The sequence below is a fragment of the Solanum lycopersicum genome, chromosome 12, assembly GCF_036512215.1.
Source record: "Solanum lycopersicum chromosome 12, SLM_r2.1".
NCBI lineage: Eukaryota > Viridiplantae > Streptophyta > Magnoliopsida > Solanales > Solanaceae > Solanum > Solanum lycopersicum.
The window spans coordinates 1,521,932-1,538,606 of NC_090811.1; the positions used below are offsets into that span (position 1 = coordinate 1,521,932).

At 34.3% G+C, this 16,675-nt stretch overlaps 2 protein-coding genes across 7 annotated transcripts; both read left to right on the forward strand.

The window, feature by feature from the left end:
• The first annotated feature begins 13 nt into the window (after window positions 1-13).
• On the forward strand, window positions 14-4,421 carry LOC101265005 (uncharacterized). The gene is made up of 4 exons (XM_004251524.4): window positions 14-1,201; window positions 2,930-3,094; window positions 3,219-3,270; window positions 3,893-4,421. The coding sequence occupies exons 1-4, from the start codon at window positions 942-944 to the stop codon at window positions 3,980-3,982; spliced, it is 567 nt and encodes a 188-aa protein (XP_004251572.1). The 5' UTR covers window positions 14-941; the 3' UTR covers window positions 3,983-4,421.
• An 884-nt stretch (window positions 4,422-5,305) lies between these two features.
• On the forward strand, window positions 5,306-11,504 carry LOC101265311 (Sel1-like repeats-containing protein). 6 transcript variants are annotated; one of them, XR_011213071.1, is made up of 10 exons: window positions 5,306-5,439; window positions 6,294-6,406; window positions 6,506-6,634; window positions 7,402-7,517; window positions 7,934-8,015; window positions 9,909-9,968; window positions 10,053-10,160; window positions 10,477-10,522; window positions 10,854-11,137; window positions 11,224-11,504. XR_011213071.1 is itself a non-coding variant. In XM_069291830.1 (10 exons), exons 2-9 carry the CDS (start codon window positions 6,305-6,307, stop codon window positions 11,060-11,062), a joined length of 852 nt encoding a protein of 283 aa, XP_069147931.1. In that variant the 5' UTR covers window positions 5,306-5,439; window positions 6,294-6,304; the 3' UTR covers window positions 11,063-11,109; window positions 11,224-11,504. The 6 variants fall into 6 exon arrangements, 4 of the variants coding, with proteins under 4 accessions (XP_069147931.1, XP_010313705.1, XP_010313703.1 ...); XM_069291830.1 differs by having other exon boundaries at window positions 10,854-11,109; XR_738673.4 differs by having other exon boundaries at window positions 5,365-5,439; window positions 6,272-6,406.
• The last annotated feature ends 5,171 nt before the right edge of the window (window positions 11,505-16,675 follow it).

The following is a 16,675-nucleotide window of genomic DNA, read 5'->3' on the forward strand; positions in this document are numbered from 1 at the left end:
TTTGGATACCTCTACCTATCTTTCGTCAATTTATCATACGTACATCTGTTCTGTTGGTCTCTTTTTTATATATCCGAACCATTTCATTATCATTACCTAATAGTAATTTTTGATATTTCATGCATAAAACTATAGACTAAACCAATTTTTTTTTAAAAATATTTACTCCACATATAACGAAGATTAAGGTTTTAATCAAGACTTCATACCTAAAGGTACAATTCAAGAAACGAATCTGGCATTACCAACTGTCAATTTCTTCACTACTCATCAGTTTTATATGCACAGATCTCTCTAAAAATAGCAAAAAAGCTCTAAAAAAAACCATTCATGGCCTTTTTTGTTGTCATTATTAGCAACACTTGTTGTGTTTAACCGTTGCTGTTGTGCTTATTTGTATTGAATTCTTCTAATCTGAAAAAAAAACTGAAGTTTTACGTTTTGGGTATTCGAGAATTCTACTTTTTTTTTTTGCTGGGGTCGAAGATTTTGAGGCCATTGATGTGGGTTCTTGATTTATTGGGTATTCATGGATTGGGGTGTCAGAAAGTTGTGATCTTTGATTTGGGGTTGTGAGTATTTTTGAGTTTTATGATGAGGTTTTAGAGAATTTTGAGTTTTTTTATATGGGTTTTACAGTTTGGATGATATAGTTGAGTTTTTGATTCAACTGGGCATGTAGGGTGTCAGGTGAATGAGCTGCAATTTGGTAACTGAAGAGACACAGTTACTTTTTGTTGTTAGATAGTTTACATTGTTTGATTCTTTTTACAAGTGAATTGGGGTTTGGATATTTGTTAGGAATTTGTAGAGAATTTGGAATTATTGGTTGGTTGTAGCTGACTTGTTTGGTTGGTTTCAGCTAAATAACTTCAAGGAGTTAGAAAGGAGTTGTATACAGAAATTTGTTGATTTTTTTGCTTTAGAACAATTTTGTTAATATGTCTGGTGGAACACCTGCTGGTAGCGGTAGATATGTGAGGCAGAGGCTTAGTCAAGGATATGGTTCGAGTGGCGATGATCTTGAGGATGATGCTTGTTCTAGATTTGTATCACAATCACATTCACTTCCCAGGACAAGAACATGGACTGAGATTTTAGAGAATTTTCTTTGGATTGCTTCTGCAATATTCATTGTATACTATGGTGATCGGCATCATAATTTGATTTTCCTTTTGTGGCATGATGATCGAATTAGGAGGTGAGCCTACTTGATTCAATTTCTACTTTTGACTTATTACTTTCAAGCAACATATTTGATATTCTATATATTGCATGACTGTTTTGCCACCTAAAGTGAAGAAAGGGAAAAAAAGAGAGGGATGGTAGATAAATGTGGCACAATAGGTTGTCAATAACTATATCTGAATGCCACATGAGGATAGGTGAAAAAATGTGTAGATTAGTCGTTTACTAATATACTACTGCCTGAATAGTTGGTAGATTGCTCTTGTTTGATGTTTTTAGCTCACATCACAATTCAGATGATTGGATAGATGTAGCTAATGTTTTAGCTACTGCGCTTGATTGGTAGTTACTGTCATGTAGTGTCCTTGAATCCAACTGATTGGTTTTAAACTAGCATATGTAAACCATGTCAAATTTGCTTCGAGTTATTAGTTGAAAGATTTCTAGACAACCTTTTGCTTTGGCTGAATTGATATGTTTGTTTATAATGCTTTTATCCCATTGCATAGCGAAAATGATAATCAACTCTAGTGCTTCAAGTAACTCTTTTTTTTTTGTTAGAAGCATTCAAATTATTAGATATCAGGAATGTCTAGTAGCACATTAATTGTTAGTCATCTTTTTCATTTTCTGCACCTTCTTTATCTTGATATGGGTCCTTCAGGTTGGCTCCATTTGACACTCCCACTGAGTTGGCAAAGCACCTTTTGTATTTGATTTGCCACAAAGTTTAATAAAGTAAAGAAGACTTGCGAATGTTGTGGTCTTTAAACTGAAGATATGTAGTATGTGCCAAAGTGCCCTTTAATCTTGTGGTCTTAAACATGTCATGTTGGAAGCTAGAATTAAAACGTTGCCAAAAAAGGAAAAAAGACATTCTTTTTTAAACAAACTAAAAAGGAAAGTGAGACAAACAAATGAAACAGAGGGAGTTTAATCATGAATTCTAGGAAGTAATCTCTTAAACATTTCCAGAGAAAACACTGCATCTGAGGTGTATGGTGTCCAAGCAACTGTAGGTTATTTGAAATACTCCATGGTAATCAATGAAATAAGCTCTCTTTTCTTCACTATCAGGTGCGGCCCTTTCCTGAACCTTGCGTGCCCCCTGGATGCTTTGTGCACCAGTTTCCCTGCCCTCTTCCCTTTTAATTTTACTCTGGATCAAAGAAATAAAATAACATGTGTAGGGGAATGGAGGAATGGAAGGGAAAATGTGGCACATGTGTAGTTTGGATCTTTTGGATTCATTCATATATAGAGCTCAACTAGTGCTTAATTAGTTTTCTTAATCCACTGATCCTATTGGACTGTGTTCACTTCCTAATCTCCTTATTAGCCTATTTTTAAATCATGATAAGTTAAGAGATGAAAGATTGAATGTTTTCCATCAAGCATAGTTCATAACCTATTGGGTAAAGATGTTGTTTTGATATAAATCTTTCATATGGTGGAGAGCAACTATTCGAGGGTCCTTTTGTAGAACAACAGATACAAAAGTATCTAAATATCGTAGTAAATACAAAATACATAGAATTTTCAAATCTGTCTGTACTTGCGTGCATTCCATCTGTCTATTTTCCATCATTCCCACACAGTTCTTTCATGTAAGTGTGTTGTATGTTAGCAAACTGCAGCTGTTAATCTGTTAGTAACATGCATGTGGTATCCAGGAACTACTAGCTTCTCGACTTCTTTTGATATCAAGTACCTTCATTGATTCTTCACATTTCTCCTGCAGATTACCACTTTACTTTGGGATGTTTGGTGTTGGTTTTAATGTTCTATTTTTCATCCACACAAGTATGTTGGCTTTGGGTGTCCGGAAGTCCTATGAGAAGTGGGAGGTTTCCAGTACAGCTGCCCTTCCCTACATCACTGCGCTTGGGATCCTATCTTTCCTCTTGTAAGAGACATTATGATTGCATGAGTTACACGTGCATTCAAATAATAACATACATATAGTTTTTCAATTCAAAAGTCTAGATAAAATGAGACTGTTTTGTTAAAGTACAAGTTGTTTGTTTCAGGTTCTGTTTTGCTCTGTGGCCTATATGGAGCTTGTTGACCCTTCCACTTGTGGTATGTCCTGAGTCCCTTTATGTTTCTGATTCACCTGTAGAACAATTTCCAATTGTTTGATGAATAAACAGTTGACCAGCTTGAAATAACTTGTGTTTTCTAATGAATCATGTAAAAGAATCAAACGATGACGTTGCCCCAAGGGCTTGTTTAGCGGTAAGAACGCAGTGTGATGTGCGGGTTGAGTGTACATCTGTGGTTTGAACCCTGCTGCAGACAAAAGTTTGTCACTCCCTCCGTCATAATTTAAGTGTATTAGTTTGACTTGGCGTGGAGTTTATGAAATATTGGTGAACTTTTGAATCTTGTGATCTTAAATAAAGAGGTACGCCGTCCAGTAAGAAGCACTCTTTTTAGGACAGACCAAAAAGGAAAGTAAAACACTTAAATTGGGACGGATGGAGTATTTTAGTAGAGAACCATTATCCACAGTGTTTTGGATCGTGTGCTACTGGCTGTCGGGAATTTCTCGTTCATTAAAAGAAAGAATCAAATGACAATGGCCTAACAAAATGCAGAAAAGAATCATCATTTTCGAGTTTACCACTCTTTAACCATTTCTTGTCTTACTAGTTTCTTAAATCTGATTGAACTGCATTACCTTGTCTTCTATGTTTTGCAGTTCACTCTATTCATGGCTTGCATGGTTATACTGCCATATTTGGTTCTCAGGAGATTCAAGCTACAAACTGATTTGTTTCGTACAGATTAGATACGGTGTGTTAACAAGCATAGTTTTACATCTCACTGACTTAGCTGAAGGCGTATAGGAGTTATGAACGAATCAGATCAATTCAGTTGTTCAAAGTTCGGTTTTGAACGAATAGTTTTGAGTGAAGTAAATATTTGTAAGTTTTGATAGTGTTTTGAAAGTGCATTGGATTGTACAAGTTTTTTCAACATTCATGCTGACCAAGAGTGAAATTGTTCCCCTCATGAACTAAGCAACATTGTAATGGCCTTCCACTTTTTTCTTCCTTGATGATTGAGAAATTCTCAATAGCCTGTGAAGTGCAGTTCAATATTTGGTGTATAATGGTTCGCTCCATCGTTCTTCGTTTATCAGACAGTCTTTTATTTGGTGTTAAATGTTGTCTCGTATGATATTATTACTTTAAACACAATATTAATTTTATTATTTTGTATCGTTATATGACGTTGTTATCGTATCAGTATCTTTGCCCTTCTATCTTGACCTTATTTTTTTGTTTAATAATCTTATTTTACTCTTATGTTTTCTTATACTAGTATAACTTTATTACTCTTAAACCTTGGCGCAAATTATTAGTTTTATTTTCAAGTCAAGTTTAAAGGTATTTTTAATACTTCTCTCGACTTTTTATTAAGAGCTTCATACTTCTACAAGAACTTGAGATCATTTGATGGAGATGCATCCAAGTTTAGTTAATATATTTAAGTTTAGTTAATCAAGTAGATCAGTATTTTTAAGACTATCAATAGTTCAGATTTTTAATTTTATCAATAGTTTAAATTCGGGGACGAAACTAATGATTTGTGTCAAATTTAAGGATGTTATCCATACTTCTCTTAAACTATACACATGAAACTAATATATATATATATATATATATATATATATATATATATATATATATATATATATATATATATATATATATATATATATATATATATATATATTCTTCAAAATAATACAATATCATTTCGTATGAAACATATGTATCGATATCCAAACAAGTTAAAAGTGTTTTTCTTTTACGAGCTTCATCCTCGAACTATAAACTAAAAAATATGGAAAAATGCACAAGTATCCTCAATCTATGCCCGAAATCTCAGAGACACTTATAGTAGTTCTAAGGTCCTATTATTCCATGAACTTATTTTATAAGTAATTTTCTACCCTTTTCAACCTACGTGACACTATCTTGTGGGTCCAATGCTGGTTGACTTTTTTTTCCACGTAGATCGAAAAACGGTAGAAAATTACTTATAAAATAAGTTTACGAGGTAATAGTACTTTAGTATACTATAAGTGTGTTGAGTGAATTATTCCAAAAATATTTATGTGTCATTTTTTTTATAGCTTTACCTATAAACATATGATATTATAATTAGCAGTCGAAAAATACAGTTTTTTCTTCTTGTTCCTAATCGCCATTGAAGAAGCATCAGGTGTTGCTAAGAAAGGTAAAAATCTCAACTTTTTCCACATAATTATTCCAAAATTAGTGTATGGAATCGCGTTTTCTTCTATGCTGCTGCTTGGCTACTGGGAATATCGATTTCTTCATCTTCATGTAGATTTTTTTGTTTTTTTTTCTGTCAAAATATGTAAAAGTTCTTTTTTTTCTTCTGGGTTTGTATAATCTTGCCGATTTCTGTACAAATTGAATGGCCCTCGAGAGTAGGTATCTTTTCCTCTTTCATTTTGTTGGCATGAATAGAACTCCCTTTTGGCCATAGATTTTGAATTTGCAAAGTGAAAATTGAGTTCTGGAAGTTGTCTTTGGACATATATTATAATTGAAAAAAAAAATCGAATTTTTGTGAGTGGATGTGAAATTTCTCCCAAAAAGTGGTGTCGAAAAAGTGTTTGATCAAATTTCATGGCCTAATAGATGAATGAAGATAATCTGATTCAAATTCTATGGCCAAAAGCTAGCTAAGTGAAATAGGAAGCCATTGCTAAAATCGAAGAAACTAGGAGCATTTGAGGGGTCATTTGTATATGTAGGGAAGTGGAACCCTTTGTGAAGTTACATTGTAATTTGTCATCTTTCATTGTGTTTGAATATCAATGAACCCTAGCATTTTCCTGCTCTTAACTACTCATCCCCCAAACAACTAAAAAAAGAAGATGTCATGAAAATAATTTCGGGTGCCTAACTAGATGGAGATACTGTTCTTTTGAGCTTTAGTATTTTCTCCGAAGACTTGACAGTGGAGAAGATCCTTGTGGTTGTGTTATGAATCAAAAAAAAACAAAAAACGGCCACTATAGTGATTTGACACCGAGAAGATTCTTATGGTTCTTAATGCAGGCAGGAAAATAATGTTCAGATCATTCCTTCGAAAGGCCGTTTCTAAACAGCTTAGTTATCATCCAGATGTCACTAAACAGCTTTGTCGTCATCCTTTCCAGTTCCATTCAGAGGTAAAAATTTCAATTCTGATACAATCCGATTCTGCAATTCTGGGATAGTAGTGATATGCATTCTAGTTTCTTTTAGTGCTAACTTTTGCTTCTTGATAGAGAGGAATGCACAGCAGAAATAAGAAGGCAATGGAGTTCATAGCTAAAGGGTGGAATGCTCTGCAGGAAGTTGATAGAGTAATTGATTATTGTGAGCTTAATGACAAACGTCTCATTCCTCCACTAAGGGTATGTTTAGTAGAAAATAACATGATACAGTTAATCTTCTTTATTTATGGTTCTTTCAATGGAAATTCATGTGTCTCTGTGTGTGAGTTCAACCTCTGTCAGTAATTGCTACTATCTTCATTTGTCTTGGCTTGCTACTAACCCCAGAGACATTGTGGTCAATTTTCATGTTTATTTCCTTAGAAAAGAGTGTTATCCTTGCTGTACATTGATTGGGAAGATAGAAGCATGCCCAAAGTAGCACATTGATCATTAGGTTTTCTCCAGTTTCTTGAATATGTCATGGAGGTTATTGATGTTAATGGTTGTAAAGAGAGCTGGTTGGTTCAATTTAAGCAGATTTATTTATCTTTCAGGAGTTTTAGCACCCTACATAGCGGCATTTGAGGTGACCCTTTGATCCTTCTTTTGTCAAGCATCCAACTTATGCTTTGTGCCGTCTTCTGTGTTGAAGACGGAGGATGTCATATAGTTTTTTTTTTTTGTCTTAAAGAATAGCTGAGGGTATTCCACAGAAATTGAAGAAGCATCCACCATTGGCTTGGTAGCTTAACTACAATAGCATTTCTGTTTACAGTCGACTCTTTTTATGAAAACAACATCGTTGCGTATTTTGTTTGCTTCTTTTCATCTCTTATGGTTCATCTCCCTTATACCAATCAATATTTACTTAGGCATGTATATCTTGGTAGAGTTTATCCATTAATATTCTTTTTTGTTGATTTTGAACTTATCAAATATTTTTTTCATTGGTTCTTATGTGTTAGACAGCAAAGGAGAATTTTGAGTTGGCCCTAGAAGCAGACAACTCAAATACGCATGCAAGATATTGGCTTTCAAAACTTCATCTCAAGTACCATGTCCCTGGGGCATGCAAAGCTGTGTAAGTTTTTGTCTATTTGGTCTGAAAATTGGGTATCTGCGAAGTGTAGGCATTTATTATTGTTCATATGCTATTATTACATTCTTCTAAGCAAGTGTAAATAGGTCTTCACCCTCCACTTAATTAGTTTCAAGCTTGTTCTTATCATGTTTATCTTCTTGAACTTATCATGTGTATGATTGAGGTTCTAAAAATTTCACTAACTGATTAGCCAATCGCTACTTACATGATATGTAGTGATATCTAACTTCTTGATTTGCTCATGAGATGAGGGGGTTAATCATTTGACTTGAGTGATACCTTCAGTACTTTTTTATGGAGTAATTAAGGGGAAACTGAGGACTATGTTCAGCACTTCTTCATAAATTACACTGTTAAAACTTACAGCTAATATTTATTCCTATTTTTGATGACAGAGGAGCTGCTTTATTGGTTGAAGCTGCAGAAATGGGTGATCCAGAAGCTCAATTTGAATTAGGTTGCCGTTTAAGAGTCGAGGTATGATTTCCTTTATCCGAACATATCAATTTTGTCAAGAAGAATTGTTAATCCTATACCACCTATGAGTTTCTACAGTGTTAAGACTCTTTCTTGCTCAAGTGACAGACCATCTTAACACCTACACAAACTTGTTTGAGTTTAAAACTCAAAAGTTAACTAACATCACCTTGATATGTGACACAAGCTTAGTATGTAGTATCTTACTTTGCTTGGTATGACTTGTGAACTTTTCTAGTGACATGAACTACAAAAATGAAAACTTCTTTCTTTTTAATCAAATGGGTGTTTTTGAGAATTTCTTCTTATCCACACATTGATCCCTGTTCATTACTGCAATTTCAAAGCACATGCCTATGAGTATATCCACTAATCTTCTTATCCACACATTGCTCCCCGTTCATTACTGCAATTCAAAGCACATGCCTTTGAGTATATCCACTAATTGTGGTCTAATTTGGAGCTAGTCGGCATGTCTCTGTCACTACGCTAACGGTTGTGAGGAGAGAACTAGTTCAAAAACGCACAATAATTTGACAACCAGCTATAGCATGCTAGATCTATTCAGATACTGCTGAAATTTTGATTGTAAGCCTAAGTCATGCATGAGTTCTGCTGGGCTTAAATCGTACAGCAACAACAGACCTATCATAATCCCACGAGTAGGGTAGTGGGCTTAAATTGTGATTCCAAGAATTGAGACTAAAACTAACTTTGAAGTTTAAGGTACAGAGAAGTTCTGCTGATTTGATTTGATTTGTAGGGGCATTGCTAAGCTCAGAAAACAAGGAAACAGTTCTTGTACATCTGAAGAGGTTGTTGGTTTGGTTAAAGGAAAAATCATATGCCAAACAGACAGGGCAACCACCCTTGATAAATTCCCTTTTCTCTCTGTTGGTGTCATTTTTATACTGGACGGACCTACATTTTGTGTAAAAACACTCTGATTTGTAACCAAGGACATGACAAAGCTACTACATGGTTCTCTTCTCTATTGCTTTCAGCATAGCTTCTTCGCTACTGTATTTATTTTACACACTTGTCTTTCGGTATTATTTACTTGAGCCAGAGGTTTATCAGAAACAACCTCTCTACCTTCACAATGTAGGGGTAAGGTGCGTACATGCTACCCTCCCCGATCCAATTTATGGGATTAGTGATTACACTGGGTATATTTTTGGGCACTGAGGTATTGTAAAGGGAAGTAGATGAACATGGAAAATGAAGAAGTTAGTGAATGAGGGGAAAGTACAAGAATTCTTGAGGAACTGACTTAAGTTTCCCTGGGAAAGGATATCTTCTTTCACAATCATTCACCAAAACTCAGCAATTTTGCATACTCTCTGTTTTAAATTTGGAAAGATGATGTTATGTTACCAGTTTTAAAAAAAGAAGTGGAAGGACGATGTCTGAGCCATTGGACAAAAAGGATCAGATAGCCATGAGTCACTTTTGTGCATTCCTTCAATGTTGAATAATATTATTGATGTTAACCACCATACTTATGGCTTTTGACTGCTTTGCACTGACTCAGCTTCACTGCCACCTTCTCAATGCGTTTTTATAATGTTTATCGATTTCACTTTGGTTGAGCAATATAATCACATATCTGAAGCCTTTTCAAGTACTCTATCCTAGTAGTGGGTTTGTGTCAAACAAGTCTATGTTATGTATAATGTCAGCTCGACCATTTCAAACTTTCCTTCTTTCGTAGGTTAATATGTTGGGTGTTTCTACGATATTTCTTTTTGCTCCATCATGTCCATCAGGAGACTATTAGTTTAGAAGCGCAGAATCGACTACCTTAATTGAGTTTCCCCTGCTCAATTGTTCTGCCTTCAAGACATGTTTTAAAGATTTTGACTGTTTTTATACATTGGGTGGTCTTCACAGAACGAGTATGTGCAATCAGATCAGCAAGCATTTTACTACTTGGAGAAAGCTGTTGACCAGGTGTGTATTTTATTAGTGATGTTGAAGTTATTCTTGGTTGCATGAATGTTCTAAATTTCTTGGGAAAATTGTTCTTTTTTTCAGTTGCATCCAGGTGCACTATACCTCTTGGGTGCTGTGTATCTTACTGGGGACTGCGTGAAAAAGGATGTTGGTTCTGCTTTGTGGTGTTTCCATAGAGCATCTCAGAAGGTACAGGGCATTTTTACTGCTTGTTGAATGCAACTAATCAGTACAAAAGATCGAACTATGTAGTGACAAATTATATGCTGTAGAGACGGATGTTTTTCATATTAAACTTAAAAGGAATACTGGATTTGTACATTTTGGGAAGCATATCGCGTTAACAAACTGTGATTGGCGTAAGTTGGCTCCACCTCATAGAAAATTGTTTTACTAGCAAATAAGTGAAGAGCCTATCTACAATTATCACTGAGCGGTCATTTAGGGGCCTTAGCTGGTGATCCGGGCTGTTTATCCCCACCTAATTTTCTTTGCTTGAATGTAGGGTCATGCTGGAGCAGCTATAGCGTATGGATCCCTTTTACTCACAGGTAGTTTGTCCTGTCCCCCCCCCCCCCCCCCTTGTTATCTTTTTTTTTAGAAAAGGACAAGTGTGTCCTTGCTCTTCTTACAAGGATTCTATAACATCTAACAGTGAGACTATCCACTCTTCTTTGTAAACTTAGTGCGACTTTCATCTTTTTTTGTCTATCGGAAACACTACCCTCCCTAAACCCCCACCTATGGGATTACACTGGGTATATTGTTGTTAGTGTTGTTAACTTAATAGGATTCCTGCTTAAGTTCACATAATGCAATACACTTGATTGGAATATGTTATGAGCATTTTTCGGATTCTCAATTTCACGTGGCATCATTCAGGTGTGGAACTTCCAGAATCAATAACAAAATTTTATGTGAAGAGGGGGTCATCAAGCAGAATATCAAGGAGGAACGGCGTTGATGCTGAGCTTAATCCGATTGAGCTTGCCAGAGAACAATTTGAAATTGCTGCAAAAGCAGGATCGGACCTTGGATTTAGATGGTTACAAAGAATTGAGGAGGAAGTGAAACGTCTGCAGTCTTCCTAGCTCACGAATATCTGAGACAGAGTCGATTGGTTAACTTACCTACAAGGGTAAGTTCATAGCACTTATACATCTGATGTAAGCCATCTCTTGTTCTTTCATTTTAGATTGAGATTGATTTCTGGGAATGAGTGACAAGTTCTACGACGCGTCAACGGTTGCAGCTGCTAAGATATCTTGGGAATGATGTGGATCAGAGTTAAGAGCAAGCTGGTAATACAAGTAATACAAGTAACTAAACAACCCTTGATTGAAGTTCATATCAGTCTATATAATAGGATCAACTAGTATTTCAGAGATGACACATTTCAAGTTATTTTTGGAAAAAGTATAAGCATCTTCATCTTTATACATGAACTCAGATACTCTTGTAAGATTAATTATAGGCATAAGCAAAACTCTTGGTATAATAGTCACATCCACTTTAAAGTATTCTTCATTCAAATCCTTCCAATAATTTTCTATTATGTTTCTTATTTTTGTGTGTGCTTCTTCCTTTCGAACACCATATTCTTTCATATAACATTCAACACCAGAAGCTGCATCTCCTCTTTTTTGCTCTTCCTAATCATATAAACATACAAAATCGTGTCAACTCAAATAACATCACATAAGTTGAGACAGAGATAAACATACCTCATGTGATAAAAGATCATTGAGTAATCTTGTAATGATACAAGATGCAACAAGTATTGGAGGTTCATTTGTTAGCCAATCAAATGCATCTTTAGTTGCTATTCTCTCCCATCCCTAACCAAGAAGTAGTTGCTAGGAATAGGTAACCACTTGTTGAAATTCCATTTTTAATATATAGTTCCATTCTTGGCACTTTCTTTTCATAATACCATTTTGCCTCTTGAGAGTAAGCATTCACCACCTTTTTCATCTAAAAAAAAATGTTAGTGTTCATCATTTTAATTAATTTTAAGTATATATTTTTGCTACTTTTTTTTTTTATAAGTACCTCATTTATGGAATAGTTGACTAGAAATGACTTGTTTTCATTTGCCAACTCTTTCTCAATTTCATTGTAAACATCTAAAAGATCTTGATCAATAATCCTCATATATGATGGTAACTCTTGTGAAGCATCAATATTCCATTTCGTGGGGAAAACGAGTGTATTTTCAAGTTCAAAAGAGCACCTAAGCAGGTAAATGTAAATTTTTGCTGATTTTTTTGTGCTATAGTCAATGAAATTTTTTTAATTCGGAATTCACGAAATAGAATTGCCTAAAATTTTTGTTGACGATCGTTTAAAATAATGTATCCAATTTTTTCTGCAAGATGCATTTTCAAGTTCAAACGAGCTCCAATGTACGTAAACGTAAATTTTTCTAATTTTCATGTGTTATCATACATGAAATTGTGTGATTCGGAATATTCAAAATAAAATGACCAAAATTTTTTATGGACATACGTTAAGACGTTAACAATGTATCCAGTTCTTTCCACGGGGAAAATGAACTCATTTTCAAGTTCAAACGAACACATTAGCAGGTAAATGCTGATTTTGCTGATTTCATGTGCTATAGTCTATGAAATTTTTGTGATCCGGAATTCCTGAAACAAAATGGCTGAAATTTTTTGTGAACATCTGTTAAGACGTCGGTAATTTATCTTGTTTATCTCGCGGGAAAAACATGCATATTTTAAAATTCAAATGAGCCCCATAGGAGGTAAAAGCAGATTTATCCATTTTCGTATGCTATAATATATGAAATTTTTGTGATTTGAAATATTCGAAATAAAGTGGCTGAAATTTTTCGTAGATGTCTGATAAGACATTGATAATATATCCGGTTCGTTCCGCGATAAAAACAAATGCATTTTCAAGTTTAAAGGAGCCTCAAAGCAGGTAAATGCGGAATATGCCGATTTTCGTATGATATAGTCAATGAATTTTTTGTTCTCTGAAATTCTGGAAAAAAATAGACAAAAACAAGACATTGACGATGTATTCAGTTTGTCACGAAGTTAAAACGAGCGCAATTTAAAGTTCAAACGAGCCCAAAGCAGGAAAACAATATTTTGCCTATTTTCAAGTTCAAATGAGCCCCAAAGCAGGTAAATGCAATTTTTACCCATTTTAGTGTGTTATAGTCCATGAAATTTTTGTGATTCGAAATTCTCAAAATAAAGTGGCTGAAACTTTTCGTGGATGTCTGTTAAGACGTTGGGAATGTATCCAGTTCGTCCCGCAATAAAAACAGATGCATTTTCAAGTTCAAACGAGCCTCAAAGCAGATTATGTCGATTTTCATTTGATATAGTCAATGGAATTTTTATGATCTAAAATTTCAAAAACAAAATGGCTAAAATTTTTCGTGGACGTCGGTTAAGACGTTGACAATGTATTCAGTTTAATCTGCGGGAAAAATAAGCACATTTTCAAGTTAAACGAACTCCAAAGCAAGTAAATGCAGATTTTATCAATTTTCATGTGCTATAGTCCATGAAATTTTTGTGATCTGTAACTCCATTAACAAAATGACCGAATTTTTTTATGGACGTCTGTTAACACGTTTGCAATGCACCCAATTCATCTCGCGGAAAAAAGAGAGCATTTTCAAGTTTAAACGAGCCCAAAGCAAGTAAATGCAAATTTTACCGATTTTCGTGTGCCATATTGCATGATATTTTTGTGATCCTTAATTCCTGAAACAAAATAGCTGAAATTTTTTGTGAACGTTCGATAAGACGTTGACAATGTATCTAGTTTGTCCCGCTGAAAAAACTTGAGCATTTTTATATTCAAAAAGGCCCAAAAGTAAGTAAATTTAGATTTTACCGATTTTGTCTGCTATAGTCCATGAAATTTTTGTTATCCGGAATTTTTGAAATAAAATGGAGAAAATTTTTTGTGGACGTCGATTAAGACATTGACAATGTATCCAGTTCGTCCCGCAGTTAAAACGAGTGCAATTTAAAGTTCAAATGAATCTAAAGCAGGAAAATGCATATTTTATCGATTTTTGTGTGTTATAGTCTAGAATTTTTGTGATCCAAAATTTTCAAAAAAATACGATCAAAATTTTTTGTGGACGTTCATTAAGACGTTGGCAATGTATTCAGTTTGTCTTGAAGGAAAAAAGGGTGCATTTTCAAGTTAAAACGAGCCCCATAGCAGGTAAACGCAGATTTTGTCATTTTTCGTGTGCTATAATCCATGAAATTTTTGTGATCCAGAATTCCAAAAATAAAATGACCAAAATTTTTCGTGGACATTTGTTAAAACATTGGAAATGTATCCAGTTCGTTCTGTGGGAAAACGGGCGCATTTTCAAGTTCAAAATAATTTCAAAGCAGGTAAACATAAATTTTACCGATTTTCATGTGCTATAGTCAATGAAATTTTTGTGATCTGAAATCTCAAAAATAATTGCCCAAATTTTTTGTTGGCAACCTTTAAGACGTAGGCAATGTATTCAATTTATCCCACGGGAAAAATGCAGGCATATTCAAGTTCAAACGAGCCCCAATGTATGTAAACGTAATTTTTTTTAATTTTCATGGGTTATCGTCAATGAAATTTTGTGATTCGAAATTTTCAAAATAAAATGATCGAAATTTTTTATGGACATACATTTAGACGTTGTCAATGTATTCAGTTTGTTCCGCGGGAAAAATGGTCGCATTTTAAAATTCAAACGAGCACATTACCAGGTAAACACAAATTTTGCTGATTTTCATGTGCTATAGTCTATGAAATTTTTGCGATCCAAAATTCTGAAATTGATTGCCTGAATTTTTTGTGGACGTCTGTTAAGAGATTGGCAATGTATGCAGTTTGTCTCGTGGGAAAAACAGACGCATTTTTAAGTTCAAATGAGCCCAAAGCAGGTAAACGCAGATTTTACCCATTTTAGTGTGCTATAGTCCATGAACTTTTTGTGATTCGAAATTCCCGAAATAAAGTGGCTGAAACTTTTCGTGGATATCTGTTAAGACGTTGGAAATGTATCCAGTTCGTCCCGCAATAAAAACGTATGCATTATCAAGTTCAAACGAGCCTCAAAGCAGATAAATGCAGATTATTCCATTTTCATGTGATATAGTCAATGGAATTTTTATAATCTGAAATACCAAAAATAAAATGGCTGAAATTTTTCGTGAACGTCGGCTAAGACGTTAACAATGTATTCAGTTTAATCTGCGGAAAAAATGGACACATTTTCAAGTTAAACGAACTCCAAAGCAAGTAAATGCAGATTTTATCAATTTTCATGTGTTATAGTCCATGAAATTTTTGTGATATATAACTCCATTAACAAAATGATCGAATCTGTTAACACGTTTGCAATGCACCCAATTTATCTTGCGAAAAAAACAAGAGCATTTTTAAGTTTAAACGAGTCCAAAGGAGGGAAACGCAAATTTTACCGATTTTCGTGTGCCATATTGCATGATATTTTTGTGATCCTTAATTCCTGAAACAAAATAGCTGAAATCGTTCGTGGACGTTCGATAAGACATTGACAATGTATCTAGTTCGTTACGCTGAAAAAACTTGAGCATTTTTATATACAAAAAGGCCCAAAGTAAGTAAATTCAAATTTTATCGATTTTTGTCTGCTATAGTCCATCAAATTTTTGTTATTCGAAATTCTCGAAATAAAATGGAGAAATTTTTTTTAACGTCGATTAAGACATTGACAATGTATCCAGTTCGTCCCGCAGTTAAAACGAGTGCAATTTAAAGTTCAAACGAGCCTAAAGCAGGAAAACGCATATTTTATCGATTTTCGTGTGCTATAGTTTAGAATTTTTGTGATCCAAAATTTCCAAAAAAAGATAACCAAATTTTTTTGTGGATGTTCATTAAGACGTTGACAATGTATTCAGTTTAATCTGCGGGAAAAATGGACACATTTTCAAGTTAAACGAACTCCAAAGCAAGTAAATGCAGGTTTTATCGATTTTCATGTGCTATAGTCCATGAAAATTTTGTGATATGTAACTCCATTAACAAAATGACCAAATTTTTTTGTGGACGTCTGTTAACACGTTTGCAATGCACCCAATTCATCTCGCGAAAAAAATGAGAGCATTTTCAAGTTTAAACGAGCCCCAAAGCAGGTAAACGCAAATTTTGTCTATTTTCATGTGCCATATTGCATGGTATTATTGTGATCCTTAATTCCTGAAACAAAATAGCTGAAATCTTTCGTGGACGTTCGATAAGACGTTGACAATGTATCTAGTTCGTCTCACTGAAAAAACTTTAGCATTTTTATATTCAAAAAGGATTCAAAGTAAGTAAATTCAAATTTTATCGATTTTTGTCTACTATAGTCCATGAAAGTTTTGTTATCCGGAATTCTCGAAATAAAATGGAGAAAATTTTTTGTGAACGTTGATTAAGACATTGGTAATGTATCCAGTTCGTCCCATTGTTAAAACGAGTGCAATTTAAAGTTCAAAAGAGCCTAAAGCAGGAAAACACATATTTTATCGATTTCGTGTGCTATAGTCTAGAATTTTTGTGATCCAAAATTTCCAAAAAAAGACGACCAAAATTTTTTGTGGACGTTCATTAAGACGTTGACAATGTATTCAGTTCGTCTTGAAGGAAAAAAGGGCGCATTTTCAAGTTTAAACGAGCCCCATAGCAGG